Source organism: Lynx canadensis, chromosome B3 (genome assembly GCF_007474595.2).
Source record: "Lynx canadensis isolate LIC74 chromosome B3, mLynCan4.pri.v2, whole genome shotgun sequence".
Lineage (NCBI taxonomy): Eukaryota > Metazoa > Chordata > Mammalia > Carnivora > Felidae > Lynx > Lynx canadensis.
This window is the reverse complement of record NC_044308.2, coordinates 3052321-3073916: the sequence shown is the minus strand read 5'-3', so window position 1 is coordinate 3073916 and position 21596 is coordinate 3052321. Positions and strand designations below refer to the sequence as shown.

The following is a 21596-nucleotide window of genomic DNA, read 5'->3' as shown; positions in this document are numbered from 1 at the left end:
GGCCTGCCTCTCAATTTTGAAATATACTAGTATACAGATAACATCCCCTACCCTCTTGTTTTAGTACACAGCCCACAAGACACTCATTTTAGACCCAAGAGCACCTGCAGATTGAAAGTGAAGAGACGGAGAATTATCTATCATGCTGATGGACATCAAAAGAAAGCCAGCATAGCCATACTTATATCAGACAAACTAGATTTTGAAACAAAGACTGTAACAAGAGATGAACAGGGGCATTGTATCATAATTAAGGGGTATGGCCATCAAGAAGAGCTAACAATTGTAAATATTTATGCCACCAACTTGGAAGCACCCAAATATAAATCAGTTAATCACAATCATAAGCAAACTTATTGATAATACCGTAATTGTAGGAGACTTTAATACTCCACTTACAGAAATGAACAGATCATCTAAGCAGAAAATCAACAAGGAAACAGTGGTTCTGAATGACACGTTGGACAAGATGGACTTAACAGATATGTTCAGAACATTTCATCCTAAAGCAGCAGAATACACATTCTTCTCGAGTGCACATGGAATGTTCTCCAGAATAGATTTGGAGTCACACATCAGCCCTCAATGGGTGCAAAATGATTGAGATCATACCGTGCATATTTTCAGATCACAATGCTATGAAACTTGAAATCAGCCACAGGAAAAAATTTGGAAAGCCCCCAAATACATGGAGGTTAAAGAAAATCCTACTAAAGAATGAATGGGTTAACCCAGAAATTAAAGAAGAAGTTAAGAAATAAACGGAAGCAAATGAGAATGAAAACACGCAGTCCAAGCCCTTTGGGATGCAGCAAAGGCAGCCCTAAGAGGAAAAAAACATTGCAATTCAGGCCTATCTTAAGAAGCAAGAAAGGTCCCGAATACACAACATAACCTTACACCTAAAGGAGCTAGAAAAGGAGAAGTGCCTTCAGACTCTGTAGTGATGCTCCAGATTTCATTCTTGGAATTGATGTTTAGTGATTTTTCTCTCTTTTTTCTTCAATAGTCTTGCCAAGGAATTTTATCAATTTTATTAGTCTTTGTAACAAACAGTTTTCAGATTTGTTGATCCTCTTTCTTCTATTTTTGTTTTCTGTTTTGTAATTGCTGTTCTCATCCTTATTATTTTCCTTCTACTTTCCATGAGTTTTATTTGCTGCTATTTTCCTAATGTCTTGAAATAATTTGAGATTGTCGATTTGTTCAACTTCCTCCTTTTCAAATATCTATATTTAAAACTAAAATTTCCTATGTTGTCTTCTAGGAGTTTTACGGTTTCAGGTCTCACATTGAGGTTTTTAATCCATTTTGAGTTTATTTTTGTGTTTTGTGTAAGAAAGTGGTTCAGTTTCATTCTTTGCACCTTGCTGTCCAGTTTTCACAACACAATTTGTCAAAGACACTGCCTTTTTCCCATTAGATATTCTTTCCTCCTTTGTCAGAGATTAATTGACCATATAGTTGTAGGTTTATTCCTGGGTTCTTTCTTCTTTTCCATTAATCTGTGTCTGTTTTTGTGCTGGTACCATACTGTTCTGATTACTGTAGCTTTGTAATGTATCTTGAAATCTGGGATTGTGATACCTCCAGATTTAGTTTTCTTTCTTAACATTGTTCTGGCTACTGAGGGTCTCTTGTGGCTCCATACAGATTTTAGTATTATCTTTTCTAGTTCTGTGAAAAATGTTAGATATGGTGTATACAAACACACATACACACAATGGAATATTACTCAACTGTAAAAATAATGAAATCTTACCATTTGCAAAAACATAGATAGAGCTAGAGGGTATAATGCTAAGTGAAATAAGTCAGAGAAAGAAAAATACCATATAATATCACTCGTATATGGAACTTAAGAAACAAAACAAATAGACAAAGGAAAAAAAGAGACAAGCCAAGAAACAGACTCTTAATTACGGAGAACGAACAGATGGTTACCAGAGGGGAGGTGGGTGGAGGAGTGGCTGAAATAGGCCCTGAGAAATGTGTAGAATGGTTGAAATTCCATAACATTTGTAGTTGAATTGTGTCAGTATCCTATACTGTTACTGATTTGTTATCTGTTCAGTAAATTAATAAGAGATTTGTGTTAAAATCTCCCACCATGATTGTGGATTTTTCTTTTCTTTAAAAAAAATTTTTTTTTTGAATTTATTTATTGTTGAGAGACAGAGAGACACAGCATGAGCAGGGGAGGGACAGAGAGAGAGGGAGACACAGAGTCCGAAGCAGGCTCCAGGCTGAGGGGGGGCTCGAACCCGCGAACCGTGAGATCATGACCTGAACCGAAGTCAGATGCTTAACTGACTGAGCCACCCAGGCGCCCCATGGATTTTTCTATTTTGCTTTATAGTTCTGCCAGTTTTTGATTTGTGTATTTTGAAGTTATGCTATTAGGTACTTTTAGAATTTTTTTCCATCCCAGAGAATTCAAACTTCAAACATCATAAAGCATCCCTGTTTGTCTCTTCCTCTTAAAGTTTGACTCTGTCAGGGCACCTGGGTGGCTCAGTTGGTTCGACATCTGACTTCGGCTCAGGTCATGATCTTGTGGTCCTTGAGCTCAAGCCCTGCGTCGGGCTCTGTGCTGACAGCTCAGAGCCTGGAGCCTGCTTTGGATTCTCTGTTTCTCTCTCTCTCTCTCTCTCTCTCTCTCTCTCTGCCCCTCCCCAACTCATGCTCTGTCTCTCTCTCAAAAATAAACATTAAAAAAATAAAAATTAAAAAAAATTAAAGTTGACTCTGCTTTGTGTAATTAGACTAAATTTATTTTGTTTAGTAGTCTTGTTGGGTCTCCTTTCTCAATCTTATTTTCAATCTTTGTGGTCATTATGTTTAAAGAATGTGTCTTTTAAAAAAGAATATAAGAGGGGCACTTGCGTGGCTCAGTTGGTTAAGCTTCTGACTTCAGCTCAGGTCATGATCTTGTGGTTTGTGAGTTTGAGCCCCGCATCGGGCTCTGTGCTGACAGCTCAGAGCCTGGATCCTGCTTCAGATTCTGTGTCTCTCTCTCTCTCTGCCCCTCCCCTGTTCGTGCTCTGTCTCTCTCAAAAATATTTAAGCATTAAAAAAAATTAAGAGAATATAACTGAATTTTAAATTTCACCCTGATAATCTTTATCTTTTAATTGGTACATTTTATTTGATTTGGATTTAAAGCAATTGTTGATATATTTGCATTTAAATCTTACATTTTGCTCTGAGCTTTTTAAATGTATTCATCTTAGCTATGTTCTTCTCTCCGTTTTGCTTTCTTTTGGATTGATTCAGTATGTGCCCTTAATGTATGTTTTCCCATCTATTAATTTGGAAGTTATCATTCTTTTCTGTTCTTTTAGTGGTAATGCTAGAGATTAAAACATGTATCCTTGAGTTACCAAAATCAATTGTTAATTTGTCCTTTTATCGTCTTCCTAGATGATATTGACTTTCAGTATATAGACTGTTACCTACCGCTCTTGTGACGCATACGCCATTGTTATCACGTAGCCTGATTACATATAAATATTTTAAGCCCCGTAAGCCATTATAATTGCTGTTTTATGTAGTTTCTCTCCATTTAGGTTTACTTACATGTTTGCCGTTCCGATTTTGATTCTTCATTTCTTTCTGCATTTCCGGGCTTCCTTTAACTCTAAAATCACCTTTTACTATTTCCTTTAAGACTGGTCTGATACTGATGATTCTGTTTTTGTCTGAAATGCCTTTATTTCATTCACAGAGAATATTTTTTCCTTTTTGGTTGCCATCAGTGGGATGTTGATCCACATTACCTAGCCCACCATGACTGTCCATCAGTCTTTTACAGTTGGCAGCATTAAGTGTTCTTTGCTGGTCAGTCTTACCGGATGTTGTGCTGGACATGCCTCATGATGGCATCTTACTAAATCTTTCTCCACGTAAAGTACATTTGTATTTAGGAGTTTGTTTTTAACAAAAAATAAAACGAAAACAAACCAAAACAAAGCCGTCATAGTATTTGGGCATTTTTATTTATGTATCTTAATATAGTTGGAAAGGAACTGGTTACGGTTCTTTTCTAACTTGTCCAGTAGCCATGGAAATTGCACTTATGGTGAGAAACATTACCTAGATGTTTGCATCCACAATCTAGGATTGTGCAAAGGTTGTGATGGAGAGGTGGCCCTGGGTGATTCCTGGGCTCCCTGGGGACCATGGTGTCCCATGTGTTGGTGCCAGCATAGTATCTTCCAAAATGTTTGTCTGCACTCTGGGAATTTTTATTTGGGCTCTTAAAATACACTAATATTTTGGGGGCACCTGGGTGGCTCAGTCAGTTAAGCATCCGAATTCAGCTCAGGTCATGATCTCACGGGCTTGTGAGTTTGAGCCCCGTGTCGGGCTCTGTGCTGACAGTTCAGAGCCTGGAGCCTGCTTCTGATCCTGTCTCCCTATCTCTCTGCTCCTCCCCTGTTCACTCTCTTTCTCCCTCAAAAATTAATAAACATTAAAAAAAGTATAAAAAATACACTAATATTTTATATATAACTACCCCAGAGACAAATCCCTTAGGTGCAAGGGGAGTTAGAGTTTAGACAACGAGCATCATGGAATAACTTCTTACATTCTGCTTCTGTGCACCGTGCTGAACTCACTGTCCAGTGAAGATGAAAAAGTGCCCTTTGTTTTTATTTTAAAGTTATTTGTATCTGTGCTTTTTACTTGTGTTTCTTACTTGTTTCTTACTTTCTTATGTGGTGTTGTTCTGCAGCAAGATTGTAAAGAATCTGACATCAGTTATAAATACACATGCCTATTGATTACCTCCAAACCGACAGTCACTTGTCACCAACAAGCTCCCCATTTGGCCTCCAGGAGCCAGGAAGATAGTGTGAATCCTCATAGGGGCTGGATGAGGTCTGTGCGAATTGGAAGTCATGGGCCCTTTAGAAATGTGGCCATATCGTGGCTATTGTAAATAATGTTGCAATAAATATGGATGAATGGATAAAGATGATATGGCATATATATTACAGTGGAATATTTTGTTAAGTTTACTTTGAGAGACGGTGAGCATGAGGAAGGGAGGGTCAGAGAGAGTGGGAGAGAGAGAGAATCAGAAGCAGGCCCCATGCTGTCAGCATGGAGCCTGATGTGAGATTTGATCTCACAAACCGTGAGATCATGACCTGAGCTGAAATCAAGAGTAGGACCCTTAACTGACTGAGCCACTCAGTCACCCATATATTACCGTGGCATATTACTCAGCTATAAAAAAGAATGAAATCGTGCCATTTGCAATGACAAGGAGGGAGCTAGTGAAATAAGTCAGTCAGCGAAAGACAGATACGTATGATTTCACTCATACATGGAATTTAAGAAACAAAGGAGCAAAGGAAAAAGAGAGCTAAGGACATACTAAGAAACAGACTCTTAACTACAGAGAACACACTGCTAGTCACCAGAGGGGAGGTGGGTGGGGAGATGGGTGAAATAGGTGATGGGGATTAAGGAGCCACTTGTAATGAGCAGAGGGTGGTGTATGGAAGGGTCGAATCATTATATTGTACACCTGAAACTATTATTACACTGTATGTTGATTATACTTGGAAAAAAAAACCCACACGGCCATGCTTAGTTCAAATCGTTGCCATGCTGGGATGTGGGTCCTATATTGATTTCTTCTTTTCTTTTTCTGAGAAGTCGGAAGTATAGGTTTTTATGTAAAATCTCCATATTTTTAAACATTAGCCAATGAGTACTTTTTTTTTTGGGTAAGATACTCAATTACAGTTAAATAAATCACATCGCTTCTCGGCCTTTTGGCTAAGATCAAGTGTACAGTTAAATAAATCAGATATGCAGTCAGATTCCTCCTGGGACCACCGGTTCACTCCCTTTATCTTAGCCGTCATCCAGGCACTGCTTATGTTTTATGCACAAGGGCACTGAGAGTCTCACCTCAAGGGTGGGGTTGGAAGGTGGTTGTGAGGCCTGGAGACGTGTGAGATTCACATGTACCACCAGCCACTTAGTACAGAAGCCCAAGTCGCCCTGGCACCCCTTTCTCCCTGCGGCTGGGCAGCTGACGCGTCCTATTGATTCAAGCTCCCGAAAGCTTCATGTCTAAGAAAGTCGACCTTCAAAGTTCTCATCCCAAGAAAAGTACATTTTGTCTCCTCTTCCCACGGTCCTCCCCCACATCCCTACCAGCCCTACCAGAGCAATTTTGCCAAAGCAACCATTTGCCAAAGTCTCTTCTCTGTTCAAAATCATTCCAGTGAGTCGGGGCACCTGGGCGGCTCGGTCGGTTAAGCATTCGACTCTTGGTTTCAGCTCAGCTCATGATCTCACGGTTTGTGAGTTCGAGCCCCTGCATCGGGCTCTGTGCTGACAGGATGGAGCCTGCTTGGGATTCTCTCTCTCCTTCTCTCTCTCTCTCTCTCTCTCTCTCTGCCCCTCCCTTGCTTGCATTCTTTCTCTCAAAATAAATAAAATAAATTTAAAAAAGTGTTCCAGTGAGTCAGTAAATTACTGTGCTGGAAAGCCTCCCTCTGCTCTCCATGCCTTCTCTCTGCTGCTGGCCACCATGTGCCACACCCACCCAGGAGGCAGGCCTGTGGGGACCGCATCCATGGTCTCCCTCGCCCTCTGGCTCCTGGCCAGATCTGACTGCCAGTTGGGTGAGGACTACAGGGGATTAGCAAGAGGGAGGAGAGCCGTGTATCTGTTTCCTCAGCTCCCACCCTGTGGGGTTGATGTGGGCTGTAATTCTTTTTTTTTTTTTTTTAATTTTTTAATGTTTATTTTAGAGAAGAGAGAGGGGGAGACACAGAAGCCGAAGCAGGCTCCAGGCTCCGAGCCGTCAGCACAGAGCCCGACGCGGGGCTCGAACCCATGAACCGCAAGATCGTGACCTGAGCCGAAGTCGGACGCTTAACCGACTGAGCCGCCCGGGCGCCCCTTGTGGGCTGTAATTCTTAACCAAGGCCTTAGCTCCTCTCAGGCAGCCTTTGGGCCCAGCGTCCGCCCGCCCTTGCCCCATCTTTCACGCGAGGCCCAGGCAGATGACAAGAAGGGCATCATTCACAGAGCCGGCTCGGTACCGGCCCCCGGGGCGGAGGGGGGTGCTGCAACAGCCCTGGGGTTTCCCGGTGCCCCGTCCACACCTTCGTAAGCGGTGGGTTTTTAGGATGCTCCTCGAGTGAGCCCCACCTGAAAGTGGCCTCGGTGTCCCCGCTGGGACCTGGTCCTCCCGCCTAACACAGGGGACTACACTGCTCTACTCGGGGCTGCCTCACTCTTGCGGGTCTGGACGTGCTCAGCGGGGGCTCCTTCGTCTGCACTTGGAGAAGCCTTGGCTGCCCTGATTGGGGACGTCTTCCTAACATTTGTGGGAGACAGGAGGTCCAACCACCTTCCAAATTAGGAGTTTGGGGCGAGGGTGTGGACGAGGAGGTGGAACCCCACAGAACCCGGCTGACTCGGGGGAGGGGCTAGATGAGGTGAGGAGTCCCAGGACGGGGGTGGTGCGCGGCCTCCCAGGTGCTGGGGCTGGCGGGAACCGTCCAGGGAGCAAGGTGCTTCCTCAGAAGCTCTCCTGGAACGCACTGACCCCAGGCTCAGGGAAGACGGCCCGTCTGGCTCTCTGCTCGCTGGTCTCCTGCAGAGAGGGCTGCCAGACGAGGAGGGTCTTTGTACCGCTTCGGAGTTGGCCATGGGATGCAGATGTGCTTGTGTCTGGGGAACAATGAGAGTTCTGGTGTGCTTGGATCTGGAATGTGGTGTGAGCCCGAGGCGTGGAAAGGGGGCTGGAGAAAGAGGTAGAGCGGGGCGCGGAGAGCCAGGAGATAGAGGACGTGTGTCTCGAGGGATCGGTGAAGGGTTTGAAGAAGGTGGTGAAATAATCAGGGCCACGTTGTTGGAAACGGTCAACCGAACCCCAGAGGTCGTTGACTGTCGGGGTCATGAGTTGTGGATATTCAGGAGTCTCCCCCCTCCAGTCGTGGTTTCGGTCACTGGAGGTCAACCACAGCATCACCCTGAGGGAGACGATCCTCCTTCTGACCCAACGCCAGAAGGCCAGTAGCACCCCAAACTGCATCACACGCCCACATCTTTCACCTCCCTTCCTCTCCTCAGGTAGGCATTCTGTCATCTCACATCATCACAAGAAGAAACGGGGAGCGAGAACAAGAAGATATTTTGAGAGAGGCTGCATTCACATAACTTTTATTACCGTGTATTGTTATAATCATTCTATTTCGTTACGAGTTATTGTTATTCATTTCTTACTGTGCCTAACTTACAAATTAAATTTCATCATAGGTATGTATGTAGAGGGAAAATATCGTACATCGAGGGTTCAGTACTGTCTGTGGTTTGAGGCATCCCCCTGGGGTCTTAAAACGTATCCCCCATGGATAAGGGGGGGACTACTGGATACATTTTTCAGTAGAGGGTCCAAAGGGCTGAAAAGGGAGAGGGGAGATACAGGGTTATGGAGCGTTTCTCAATAGTGCCTCGCACACCACTTTAGATATGTCCATATTTAATATATTCTGGTTGAATTGAATTGTTGAGTCTGTGTGACAGCTTGAGTGGCATTTTTATGTCATTTACCTAATTTATGTATTTTAAAGATTTTTGTTGTTAAAGACCTTAAGGTCACATTAACCTGAAAGAATGTATTTACTGTTAACAAAATCTGGGTCATTTGAGATCTCCTTAAATAACCTTTGTGGTCACATTGGAATGAACATTTATTTGATGTCTGGGAAGTAATATCCCAGTGGAACTTGCTTTATTTTGGGTTGTTTTTAATATGGAGCTGTTAATATAGCATTTCCAATAAGTGACCTTATATGTGAAATCTGTGTTTAATTACTAACATTTTTGCAAGACTGGTTAGAACTGTACTGTTCATTATAACTCTCAGATTTAAGGACTTGTCAGGAAAATATTTTATGATTTGATTTATGCATGGAGATCCAAGAAAGGCAAGGAGTCCCCGAGTCTTTATGAGATTGTGAACACACTTATTCCTGCAATACTCTTGGCTTTTACCAGTCCTATTATATAATGAGTAAACAATATCTCTTTTGAATTTTTCATCCAAAAATATTCCCCAGCTATAGCTTCACGTAGGAAAATATGATTTCCTAAGAGATCTCTAAGCCTGATAGTTTTAACCAAACAGCACAAGGCACAGTTTACTTCTCTGGATGTGTTTCTATAGGTTTCCTTTTAGTGGTTCCCCCTCCACCTTAAAAAAAAAAAAAAGAACTTTTATTGGGTGTTTTATTGCATAAACTGTACATGTTCACTGTATAAAATGGGGAAATATAGATGAGCAGAAGGAAAAAAATCGGCAAGCATTGTAATTCTATTACAGTTCCAAAATAGAGATGAAATTAAGACCACGCTTGCAATCATGTTGCAAGACAGAGGTGGAAGGGGTGCTTGGAACAGCAGAATTGGTGCATCCTTGGAAAGCGCATGTCCCTAACGGGGTAGCATTGCTTCTTCGTCAGTCTCCTCGCTCTGGGCTCCTGTGTCTGTCGCTGTCGAAGCCCGACGGCTGATTCTGCATCACCACGTCCCTCCAGGGTCTGTCACCTGCTGCCTGGCTGCCCTGTGACCCGTCCAGGCTGGTCCTCTGGGGACACCATGTTTCGAGCATCAGAAGCTTCCATCTCTGTTTGTGTGTGGGAAATTAACAAATGTGTCTGGGTCGTGAGCATGTTAAGAATGTGTCTCGCTCGTGAAATAACCTAGATACGATCAAATACGAGAAACAGAAGCACAGTTCTGCTCAAAACACAGAGGAAAAAAGAGAGTCTGCACTGAAATAGCAGGGGAGCTCTGTGGTCAGGTGGGGCCACAGCAGCAGGTCCGCCGCAGGGGAGTGCCGTGGTCAGGAGGGCCACCGCAGCGGGTGCTCTCACTGTGAGTGACGGTAAGGCGGCTGCTGGATTTATTGGGTTCCTGGTCACAAACGCAGTGGGGCATCCGTGAAGAACGTGCAGGCTTGCCAGGGTCAAACAGAAAGGGGTTCCCCCTGGGCTCCCCCCGCGACGCCCGACATGTGGTTCTCCAGGCCACAGTTGCTCACCTGTCAGAGGGGGCTGGTAGTACCCCCCTGGAGGGTTTGTGAGAAGGTTACAAGGACTGCAGGGAAAGCGCAGACAAGCAGTACTTTCTGGGGGTAGAAAACCTATAGATAGGGTTCAGGCAATGGCTTGTAGCGTACTCGCAACATGGGCTTTAGATAATTAGGCAAGACAGCGTATGAAGATGTGGGGGGAGAGGCTGCCTCTTTGGGGTGACCATCAGGCCAAACATGGATCTGCTCCCCAGCAGTCAGATTTTACCGTCACTGCGTCTCAGAGCTGGGGCTGACAAATGCCCCTTCTCTCGGGAGGCTCACCACCACACTCGGCGCAGGGACATGGGCCCCACCTGATCTAGGTCCCCTGACGGCAGGTTTCTTCCCTCCCCTCCCCTTCTTCCGCCTCCTAATATTTGATCATAGCGATTGGTATTATTTCGTATTTTCACTGTAACATTAAACTGTGTTCACGGATTCCAAGGCTGATTAGTTTGGCCGCTTAGTTGGCATTATGGTCTGCTTACTGTTTAAAAAAAAAAAAAAGCAGAAATATGCATTAGCGGAATTCTGTAAGATTAGGAAGCTATGGCCAGCACGTTTATCGGGGACTTGGGCGGAACATGGAAGCTGCGAAGCTGAGCGAAATGGCTCAGAGACGGGTGACAGGATCTGGATTCCAACAGATCTCAACAGGCCGGTGTCCTGGGCCAGAAGCAACAAGAGGAAATTCAGCAGTGAAAACGGGGGAGAGCTGGCCCTGCTGTGGCTGCTTTGAAAAAGATGTGCTTTTGCAGGATAACAGCTTACGCGTATCAAGACATTCACTTACTACGTTTATTGAGATGATGTGGGGTTCGTTATATATGTGTTATTTGATTTAAATCTTGCTGGGGTGAAGGTTATCATCTCCGTTTTATAGATGAGTTTTACAAGGGTTAAGAAACGGGTCCAAGATTGCACAGCTTTTAACCATTATGTGATACGGCCTCTTTGATGAGATCCAAGAAGCGGTGTGACTGAAGAAGGAAGGAAGGAGGGAGGTGAGGAAGGAAGAAGAAGGAAGAAAGGAAGGAAGGAATGAAGGGAGAGAAGGAAGGAAAAAGAAGGAAAGAGGAGGGGAGGAAGGAAGAAGAAGGAAGAAAGGAAGGAAGGAATGAAGGGAGGGAAGGAAGGAAAAAGAAGGAAAGAGGAGGGAAGGAAGGAAGAAGAAGGAAGAAAGGAAGGAAGGAATGAAGGGAGGGAAGGAAGGAAAAAGAAGGAAAGAGGAGGGAAAGAAGGAAGATGAAGGGAGGCAGGAAGGAAGGAATGAAGGGAGGGAAGGAAGGAAAAAGAAGGAAAGAGGAGGGAAGGAAGGAAGAAGAAGGAAGAAAGGAAGCAAGGAATGAAGGGAGGGAAGGAAGGAAAAAGAAGGAAAGAGGAGGGAAGGAAGGAAGAAGAAGGAAGAAAGGAAGGAAGGAAGGAAGGGAGGGAAGGAAGGAAAAAGAAGGAAAGAGGAGGGAAGGAAGGAGGAAGGGAGGGAGGGAAGAAATGAAGGAAGAGGGGAAGGAAGGAAGGAAGGAAGGAAGGAAGGAAGGAAGGGAGGGAAGGAAGGAAAAAGAAGGAAAGAGGAGGGGAGGAAGGAAGAAGAAGGAAGAAAGGAAGCAAGGAATGAAGGGAGGGAAGGAAGGAAAAAGAAGGAAAGAGGAGGGGAGGAAGGAAGAAGAAGGAAGAAAGGAAGGAATGAAGGGAGGGAAGGAAGGAAAAAGAAGGAAGAAAGGAGGGAAGGAATGAAGGGAGGGAAGGAAGGAAAAAGAAGGAAAGAGGAGGGAAGGAAGGAGGAAGGGAGGGAGGGAAGAAATGAAGGAAGAGGGGAGGGAAGGAAGGAAGGAAGGAAGGAAGGAAGGAAGGAAGGAGGGAAGGAAGGGAGGGACTCAGATTTTACTGGAAGAAAGCTGGAGAGTGGGGCAGTGCTTGGTCTGTGTTGTTTTCAGATACAGTGCTGTATTCTGGACTCTGCATTTTAAGACTGAAAATGTACAAACGTAAGTGTGTGCGGAGAAAATATCGACGGAAGAGCTGGGCTGGTTGAAGGCACGAGATGGCTTGAGAACACTTGGCGAGGGCTGTTGTGTGGAGGTGGGTGGGGCCCGCTGTCCCCTGCTCTGGGAGGCCATGGGGTCCAGGAAAGAGGTTCGGTGTTGCTGTGAGGATGAACACACGGACGTAAATGTCCAGGAAGGACCCCGGTGACCTTTGTCCTGCCACAAGAGGGCTTTTTTCCGAACGTTTGTGCTATCTCCATGCTCCCAGCATCAGTGGGGAGCGGCGGGGTCCAGGTAGAGATAGGGGTGCTCTTGCTGCTGTCTGGGTCAGAACGAGTACGTGAACAGGGAAGACTGGCTAGCCGGCTGGGCGCTGGGGTTTCAGAGCAAAATCCCAACTTCATCTTCACGGTCAAGGACAGGAGAAAAACTCAAGGACCCCTCTTGACATGTGATTTTCTGTTTTCTTAGGGGGAAAATCTCTTACCCAACCAGAGAAACCAAATGCCTGCATTTATAACATGTCTATTTTAGTTATTCTAGAATCCAGATTTTTTTTTCTTGTAAGTAAAGGTGGAGAAGTTATGGAAACAAACCGGACTCTAACTATAAACCGAACAGATGGGATGGTGGGAATAAAAACAAATTAAAACAATATTGCAAAGAACTCTCAACTTTCATTTAAAAATATATACGATGATGTTTTTCAACTTTTCACATTCAACCTATCGGTAGATCGAGTGACAAAATGAAAAATCAATTTCAGCTGTGTGTATTTTAAACGCTTGCCTAAATGGTTTGGACTCACCAACCTAAACGTCCAGATGAATGCATTAAACTGACTGTGTTTTTTATGAATTAAAACTTTATTTTATGTTATGTTACAGACAGGACACAGCTCCATTTGGTGACGTTTAGTGTAGAAAATTGAACTGAACAGTGATCTAATTAGAACAGTAAATAGTATGGGTTTAATTAGCCCTTATTCGTGATGACAGATTTGATCAGTTGCCAGATATATATCCTTTCCTTTCACTTGACTGTTCCTGAAATATTGCCTCTAGTAGGGCTTCTTGCTGTGCTATAAATAGGTAGCTTGGCAGAAAGCCATGAAATCCACTGACTGGTGAGTCTTGGGTGGAAGTTATTGGGAACCCCTCCCCCCACCTTGCTTCATTATTTCATTTCAGTTTTGAAAGTCCTTTCTACAGATCCCCCTCTTAATTTAAAAAAAATTTTTTTCTGGTTGGATGAGGTCATGTGGCCTAAGGGCTTGAGGAAGCCTGGGCAGTGTCTCATTCAGCTGTACACTGTGGTTTATTAGCATTAGGGTTGCCTTCATAAGTGTTCATTGACTGTGACTTAGGGCTTCCCTGTTAAATTCCCCCTGACTTGAACTTTTCTGCCTGTCAGCAGGACGTGTTCTTTGTTCGTTTGACTGCCTGCATTTAATTCAAGTTTGAAAGTGTTTGCTTTAAAAATTTTTTTTTTTTGTTTTTTGTTTTTTTGTTTGCAAAATGCAGAGAAATAAAAACAAAAGAGGATAAAATCCTCCAGAGTCCTTGATCCCGGAAGTAGCCATGGCGAACATTTTAATTAACTCACTTCTTTCTCAATGCAGGTACCTGGTTACCTGTATGAAGAGTGACAGAGACTTATACTGTGCTCTGAGGATTATCTTTTACCCCCTCCATTAAAAAAAATTTTTTTTTAAAAAGGTATTTCAAAAAAAAATTGCAAGTTCAGATACAGCTAATATCTGTTATAACACTACGTGGCTTCATCAGATGTAAGGTTTTGTCATATTGGCTTCAGATCTTTTATGAGGGTGTAGGGGATAGAAGACATTCAGTCAGCATCCCTTCTGTGTCTTCCGTGAACAGCATTGGCTCCTAGCCCCACATTCTCCATTCTCAGAGGCAGGTGACTATCTTTCTTGCAGCCCGTATACTTGTACTTTATGCATTTTGTGGGCGTGCTCACATACATGCACCTTTATCTGAAGGTGAAGAGACAGGAAAGGCCTTGTGTGTTCGCATTTTAGTGTGATTAAACCTTCCTGCCTTTTCCTTTGTGGTTTCTACTTTTGTTGACCTATCTAGGATGGTCTTGCCTACGTCAAGTCTCTACGACTGTTAATCTATAATATTTCTAGTATTTTATAGTCTGAGTGTTTTTAATAAAAATTTCTCATATATCTGGAAGTCATTTTTGGGTATTTTGTGAATGAGTCATCTATAGTTTTTGTTTTGTTTTTAAATACCTTCACATTGACGTGTGGTCCCATCCTATGTCCTTCTACTTGAGTCTGCTTCTGGACTCCCTCACCCCCCGCCCAACCCTTTTTTTAATTTAATAGATTTCAAATGCTTATTACTATGCCAGTTCTCTACTCTTAATTGAGGCAATTTCCCTCCAATTTCCCTTCTTTTACAGTTTTTGTCTTGGCTCGTATAGACATTTATTCCACTAGATGAACTTTGGAATCATTTTGGTGGGTTCCAAGAAGGTTCTCTTGGGGATTTTGATTGGAGTTGTTATACATTTATAGATTAATTTGGAGAGAATTAACATTTCACAGTACCAAGTTTATCCATTTAGGACTACGATACATTTCTCCGCTTATTCTGTGGAGCCTACCGTAGGCCCTTTAGTAAAGTTTTGTAACTTTATGTGAGCATTGCACATCATTTCTTTTCACAGCTACATTTACGTATGTCTATATATTTTTAACTTATAACTCTCCTCTTTTCTCCAGAGTATTCCAATATAAGTCAATGATGGCAATTCCAGAAGACTAATTAAACCAAAATGTATTCATAATGGGCCCTTCTCTGTTTTCTTGGATCCCCAAGGCTTTGTTTACTTTGTTTTCTTGGGATGGAGCCCTTTTCAGGAGAGAGAGTCCACGAATCCTTGTGCAGAAGCATTTCCTTGGAGCTGGTGCCCGTCTGTCTGATGGATAGGCAACTCAGAATTTCAGTGGTGAGAAAGTGTTAGGTGCAAGGTGTGACCCTGCTGTGTAGGTTATAAAACATGATTTAACCTATTTAAATTTTGGAATGATAAAACTTCAACCTTAAAACTGAGCTTAGAGGGGCACCTGGGTAGCTCAGTTGGTGGAGCATCGACCCTTGATAACAGCTCAGGTCGTGATCCCACGGTCATGGGATTGAGCCCTGCATCAGGCTCTGTACTGAGTGTGGAGGCTGCTTGAGATTCTCTCTCTCTCCCTCTCTCTGTCCCTGCCCTGCTCATGCGTGCATGTGCGTGCACACTTTCTCTCTCTCTCTAAAAATAAACAAACATTAAAAAAAAATAAAACTGAGCTTAGAAGCTGCCTGGACCAAACCTTCATAAGGTGGAAAAATACTCACATGCCACTAGTTTCCATATAAAACTATCGTGTGTGTGTGTTAATGTAGTCATCAAGGCAAAGCATCTTTAGGCAACTTTGTCTCTGTGAACAGCTTAGAATAAGACTCTGGGAAAACTGGGGAAGCTTTGGAATATTTCTAGCATATTTGTCTCCAGTGTATTGTGTTTTCTTTTTCACGTTCTAGACCTCAAGAAATGCTCGGGCCGAGGAAGACAAAGACACCAACTGGGATGCTTGGGGCAGCTGGAGTGACTGCTCCCGGACTTGTGGGGGAGGGGCATCATACTCTCTGCGGAGGTGTCTGACGGGGAGGTAAGTGGGGGCTGGTTGTGGGATGTCAGGGTCTTTGAAGGGTGGGGCTGGCGAGACAGCTCGGCTTCCGGCCTCGGAAGGTACTATGATGGTGATGTGACATCTGCTGTGTGTAAATATTAGTTATCCTCAAGTTACCATAGTTAAATAGTAATGGTCCCATTTTCACGAGTGTGGCCATAGTCCATCCACGTGAGACCCCCAGCTCAAAGGAGCCTGGGGCACTAGGCACTTTAAGCTTTGCAGGAGGGAAGGCCTGGTGTGTTAAGTTACTGGCCCCACATTGTCAAGATTAGGGATAATGGCTCGAGTATTTTGGGTGCCACCCTTGAGTTATTTCACTTTTAATTCATTTCTTGTTCACTTTCTCTGAGCATCCCATCCATTAAAAAGGTAAAGCGAGTTCTGTTTTCACACCGTAGGTATGCTTATATTAAATAACGTGTTAAAATATAAGATTGGCTTCTTAAAAAAAACACATTAAGTTTGTAAGAAGCCCATGGTCATCACTGCATCTGGGACAATTTGAGGTAACCCTTCATAGGGCAGTTTAAGTCCCAGCCAAGAATTCACCTCGGCTCTCAGAGAAGACAGAGCCCCAGGTTGATGGAACCTGATGTCTTGGTCCTAGACCAAAGGAAGGCTCCAGGATTATGGCAGCCATCATCAGATTTGGGATATTGTCAGGCAGAAGGGTAACTTGATGTTCCCTGAATAGTGTCAAGGTGTAGATCAGAAATGCAGGGAGAACATCCTGTGTCTGGCTCAAGCAGGGTTTCGTTGATGTTGCTGTCTTATGGGATATTAAAGAGTGACCACATACGTCCTGCAGTTTTCTTGAGACAGCGCACAGCGGGGCAATTGGGAGATTGTGATGTGGCCTTGGAGAAGGAGGATGCTTACTTAGTCCACTGTCGGACAGCAGGGGAAGGCTATTGGAGGCACTGTCGGTGTCACTGCCCCCAGGCTGAGTTCCCGCTCAGAGCATTGACCCTAAGTGCGTGGTTGCAGAACTGAAATCTAGGGATTAGTCTTGCACAGACAGATTGGCGTACCTACACCCCCTGTGCTGTTGACGTGGGGAGGAAACGAAGGCTCTGTTACTCTGAGTGCGTCGTGCACTGTGCCGGGATGGTAGGGTATGTGCTGTTTGGCGCGTATTGATGCCGGTGAGGTCTGCAGTAGGAGGGCCGTAGGCCTGTGGGCAGGGGTCAGGGAGGGACTTCTCATGTGTGGGATAAGATTTTTCCCACTGCCGTTCAGTCACCTGGGGGAGAAGTTTCCAGCCTAGAGTCTGATGTGTGGAAGGTAGGACTTTGGCTCCACTCTGTGGCCTCCAAATCTGGGGGTCTGAATAATTTGCATTCATTGGTGGGGTTTGGATGGAAAGGAGTGGGGGTTATTTGTGTTTGTCCTTTTTTAAAAAATTTTTTTTAAATGTTTATTTATTTTTGAGAGAGAGAGAGCAGGGGAAGGGCAGAGAGAGTGGGAGACACAGAATCCGAAGCAGGTTCCAGGCTCCGAGCTGTCAGCACAGAGCCCGACGCAGGGCTCGAACTCATGAGCCATGAGCTCATGACCTGAGCCGAAGTCAGACACTTAACCGACTGAGCCACCCAGGTGCCCCTGTCCTTTTTTTTTTTTTTTAAAGTATGTACTTTTATTTGTTAAAAACAATTGGAGGAATATATTAATGACCATGAATGACCACTTTAATTGTATTGTCATACAACCAAAATGCTCACATATTCATTGATTATTTTATTAATTAAAAAATAACCTTGACTTGGGAATATAATTTTGGTAATTGATCTATCTCCGTGTGTGTGGATTTGCATCTTCTCTCTCCTAACTGGGGCCAGCTGATCATTGAACGTGTCAGATAAGGAAGGGAGGTGGCCGAGTTTCTTCTGTCTTTTCTGCACCTTCCAGGAAGGGAAATTTGGGACGAGGACAGCAACAGGAGAGGAGAGGTCTGCCTTGACGGTAGCGAGCGGGCCTCGGTGCTCTCTGCTTTGGCAGGTGTTTGAAGCTGGCTGCTTCTGTTGTGAACACTTGGATGGATTTCTCTGAGACGCCGTGTCCCCTTTGCCCCCAGTCCCTTGGCCTGCCTTGGCAGCAGTTCCCTCCAGATGTGTGTTCACAACCCCGTCTTGCTAATACTGCTCCTTCTTCGGCTCTTGGACAGCTGGGCACCCTCCAGGCTTCTTCCTGTTGATGTCTAGCCTCACCCCTCGGCGGCCATCTTGGTAGGTTCCTGAGACAGCGCCATGCTGCCTGTGTCGCACGCGGCCCGCGTCTGGCTCACCAGAAACCGTCTTGCCAACTTCGCTAAATGAACTCTCGAAGCTCAGTGAGCCGGTGCGGCAACAGCTACTCTCCGTACACAGGTGCTGCGGCCAGTCTCTCTGCCCTTAAATTTCTCAGGTATGGATTAGCCACCAACCAACGGCCGGAGGTACAGATTGAACTCTGTAAGTGCTGTCCCTAATATTTCTCCCCCTTGATTTGGGGTTAGCAGATTGAAGGCCTCATCCCTTCTCTTTCTTGGTGGGGCAGAGTGAAAGGTAGGATCATTACACAGATTTCTCAACGCTTCAGAAATCTTTCCACTCTATAATCCTCCACTGATCTTTCTGCTCCAAGCACCAGACCCTTTTAAAAATTTATCTGTCTGCGTATCTATTTAAATTCCAGTTAGCTAATATACAGTTGTATTCGTTTAGAGGTACAGTATAGGGACTCAGCAATTCTGTACATTACTTAGTGCTCATCATGGTAAGTGTGTTCTTAATCGCCTTGACTTATTTCCCCCAACCCCCATCCACCTCTGGTGGTCACCTCTATAGTTAAGAGTCTGGGTTTTGGTTTGTTTCTTAAATGGTATTTGTCTTTCTCTGACTGACTTATTTCACTTAACATCATACCCTCTAGATCCATCCCTGCTGTTCCAAATGGGAAAAATCTCATTCTTTTTGATGGATGAGTACTATTCCAGTGTGTGTGTGTGTGTGTGTGTGTGTGTGTGTGTACCAAATCTTCTTTATCTGTTCATCCCTCAATGGACACTTGGGCTGCTTCCATAATTTGGCTTTTGTTAAATACTGCAGTAAACATAGGGGTGCATATGTACCTTTTCAAATTAGTATTAGTATTTTCATTTCTTTGGGTAAATACCCAGCATGGAATTACCAGATACTATGGTAGTTCTATTTTACATTTTTTACAATTTTTTGAGGAGCCTCCACACTGTTTTCCACAGCGGCTGCACCAGTTTGCATTCCCACCAACAGTGCACAAGTGTTCCTTTTTCTCCACATTCTTGCCAACACTTGTTGTTTCCTGTGTTGTTGATTTTAGACATTCTGAAAGGTGTGAGGTGGTATCTATTGTGGTTTTGATTTGCATTTCCCTGATGATGAGCGATGTTGAACGTCTTTCCACGTGTCTGTTGGCCATCTGGATGTCTTCTATGAAGAAATGTCTGTTCGTGTCTTCTGCCCATTTTTAACTGGATTATTTGGGTTTTATTGGTGTTGTGTTGTGTAAGTTTTTATATGTTTTGGATGTTCACCCTTTAATTGATGTGTCATTTGCAAATATCTTCTGTCCAGACCCTTTTTATATCTTGACGTACGCAAGGAGTTTAACAATTGTGAAGGACACTAACACAAAGTCTGCCCTCATGGTTCTTATAGGGGAGGGATATGGAACAAAATATTCAAAGGGTGGGAGCAGCATGTGTAAAAATGCTGGAGCAGGAAATGAAAAGAGGCTTTTTTTGCTTGGAGAACAATAGAGAAAAGAGAAAACAGAACGGGCCAGTATTGAAGAAGGAGGTAGATCTGTAGGCCAGGATTCAGAATCTGGTTCTCAGACTTTTGAATTTCAGACACTTGTAAAATTTCACAAGAAGCATATTTGGAATTGATATAGGTTGTCAATTTTTTATTTCATTAAATAAGGACAAAAACAACAACGAACAAACAACGCAGCCATGGTCTTCCATCACAGCCTTTTCAAAAAAGAATTACAATCAGGGTCTTTTCATTTTAGCATCTAAAAGCAGGGCATACTCTTAGATTTAAAAAACCTGCCTTTAAATTGAATTCACTCAGCTTTCTGAAAATCCACTGTTTATCTCTTATTTGTCTCACTTCACTTTGGACTAATATAAACTATCGCAGGTATTAACAGCTCAGCGATGGGCAATAGGGAAGCAGAAATTGAGAAGTAAACATAGTCATGGACTCAGAACTTGAGATTCTAAGATCCCTAAAGGAAGCAATATGCAGAAAAGTGACTTTATCTGAGCCATATTTTTCATCCAGGCATTCACTGATTCTTAAGCAATGAGAGGTAGAAAAGCCAAGCAGAAGGCAGTTACAAAGAGGCTGAGAGGGTAAGCAGATTTATTGACAGTCTCAGGGTCCTGGGACATAAAAATTGGGGTTCAAAGCCCTGGTAGACACCTCAGTGATAAGCTGGTATCCCTGAAGAACTGTACCCTAAAAGCAAGGGGAAAAACCAGTTCTAATTAGACTAGATGTTGCTAAGACTAAAACTTAGTCTTGAATGAGCTCAACCCCAATTTGAGTGGCAAAATTTGTCACTATTCCACCTGCCTCCAAGAAGCTTTAAAAAAGACCCTAAAATACCCTGGAGATTATATGGATTTTCATAGATCATGCCCATAATGTCATAAAATTACCAGTCTTACCATGAGACAGGATCAAGATGAAAAAGAGAATAGAAACAGGTACTGGAGCTGTTGGATCTATGTGTTGAAAAACACGACAAAACAAAAACCCTGTAATAAATGTGTTTGGTACGAATAGATGACAAAATACAGGATCTTAGCAGAGAACCGGGATCCATGAGATAGCATCAAATGGAAATTTGAGAACAGAAGCATATGATAACTAAAATTGTGAACTTAACCGCAGATTAGAAATGACAGAAGAGGGAATAAAGCTATGCTGGCTAAATTATAGAGGGGGGAAAACACAGAAAATAGAATAAAGGATATATGGTATAAGGTGAAAAAGTCCAAAGTATGTGTAATTGGAGTCCTAAAGGAAAAGAAATGGGCGTAGAGTACAAATACTATTTGAAGAGTTAGTAGCCGAGAATTTCCCAGAACTTCTGAAAAAAGTTACTGCTCTGTAGGGATCAAGCCACAAATTGATGCAGCCCTGAAAACCCCAAATAGAATAAATACACATAAACCCATTATAGTAGAAGAAAGTCTTAAAATAAGTCAGAGAGAAAACACACATTATCTTCAAAGGAGCAAAAATCAGGTGACTGTAAATTGTCATCAGAAGATAATGAAAGGACCTGCTTAACGTCTTGAAAGAAAATAACTATTAGAGTAGAATTCCCCATGAAGGAAAAGAGCCTTCAAGTGTGAAGGTGAAATAAGGTATTTTCAGGCAAACAAAAACTTTAGAATTCTTTGCTACTTGAACTGTGCTAAAGGGAGTTCTTCAGGTAGAAGGAAGGTGACCCCGTCTGGAGAGTGGAAACTCAGGAGGAAATGGACAATTGAGAACAGAAATATAAATGAATACAAACCATTTAAAGTAATAATAGTATGTTTTGTGGGGGTTTAAGCATATGTAGAATAAAAAAAAAACCCAGGGAAACCATACCATGAAATTTGGGAAGGGGGTAAATGGAATTAAAGTATTCTAATGTTTTTGAATTGCCTAGGAAGTCATAAAAGTGACTAACATTTGACATTTCAAAGTCACGGGTGCATCTTGTAATTTCTAGGGTTACCATTAAAAGCCTAATAAAAAAT

The 21596-nt window shown here is 43.3% G+C and overlaps 1 protein-coding gene across 1 annotated transcript in view; it reads left to right on the top strand.

Moving 5' to 3' along the window:
* The window catches only part of ADAMTSL3 (ADAMTS like 3), a 351345-nt gene that overhangs the window by 85911 nt on the left and 243838 nt on the right, over positions 1 to 21596 (top strand). Inside the window, exon 3 of the mRNA XM_032593550.1 lies at positions 15663 to 15790. Within this exon, the coding sequence (XP_032449441.1) occupies positions 15663 to 15790 (128 nt within the window). The remainder of the gene's footprint in view (positions 1 to 15662; positions 15791 to 21596) is intronic.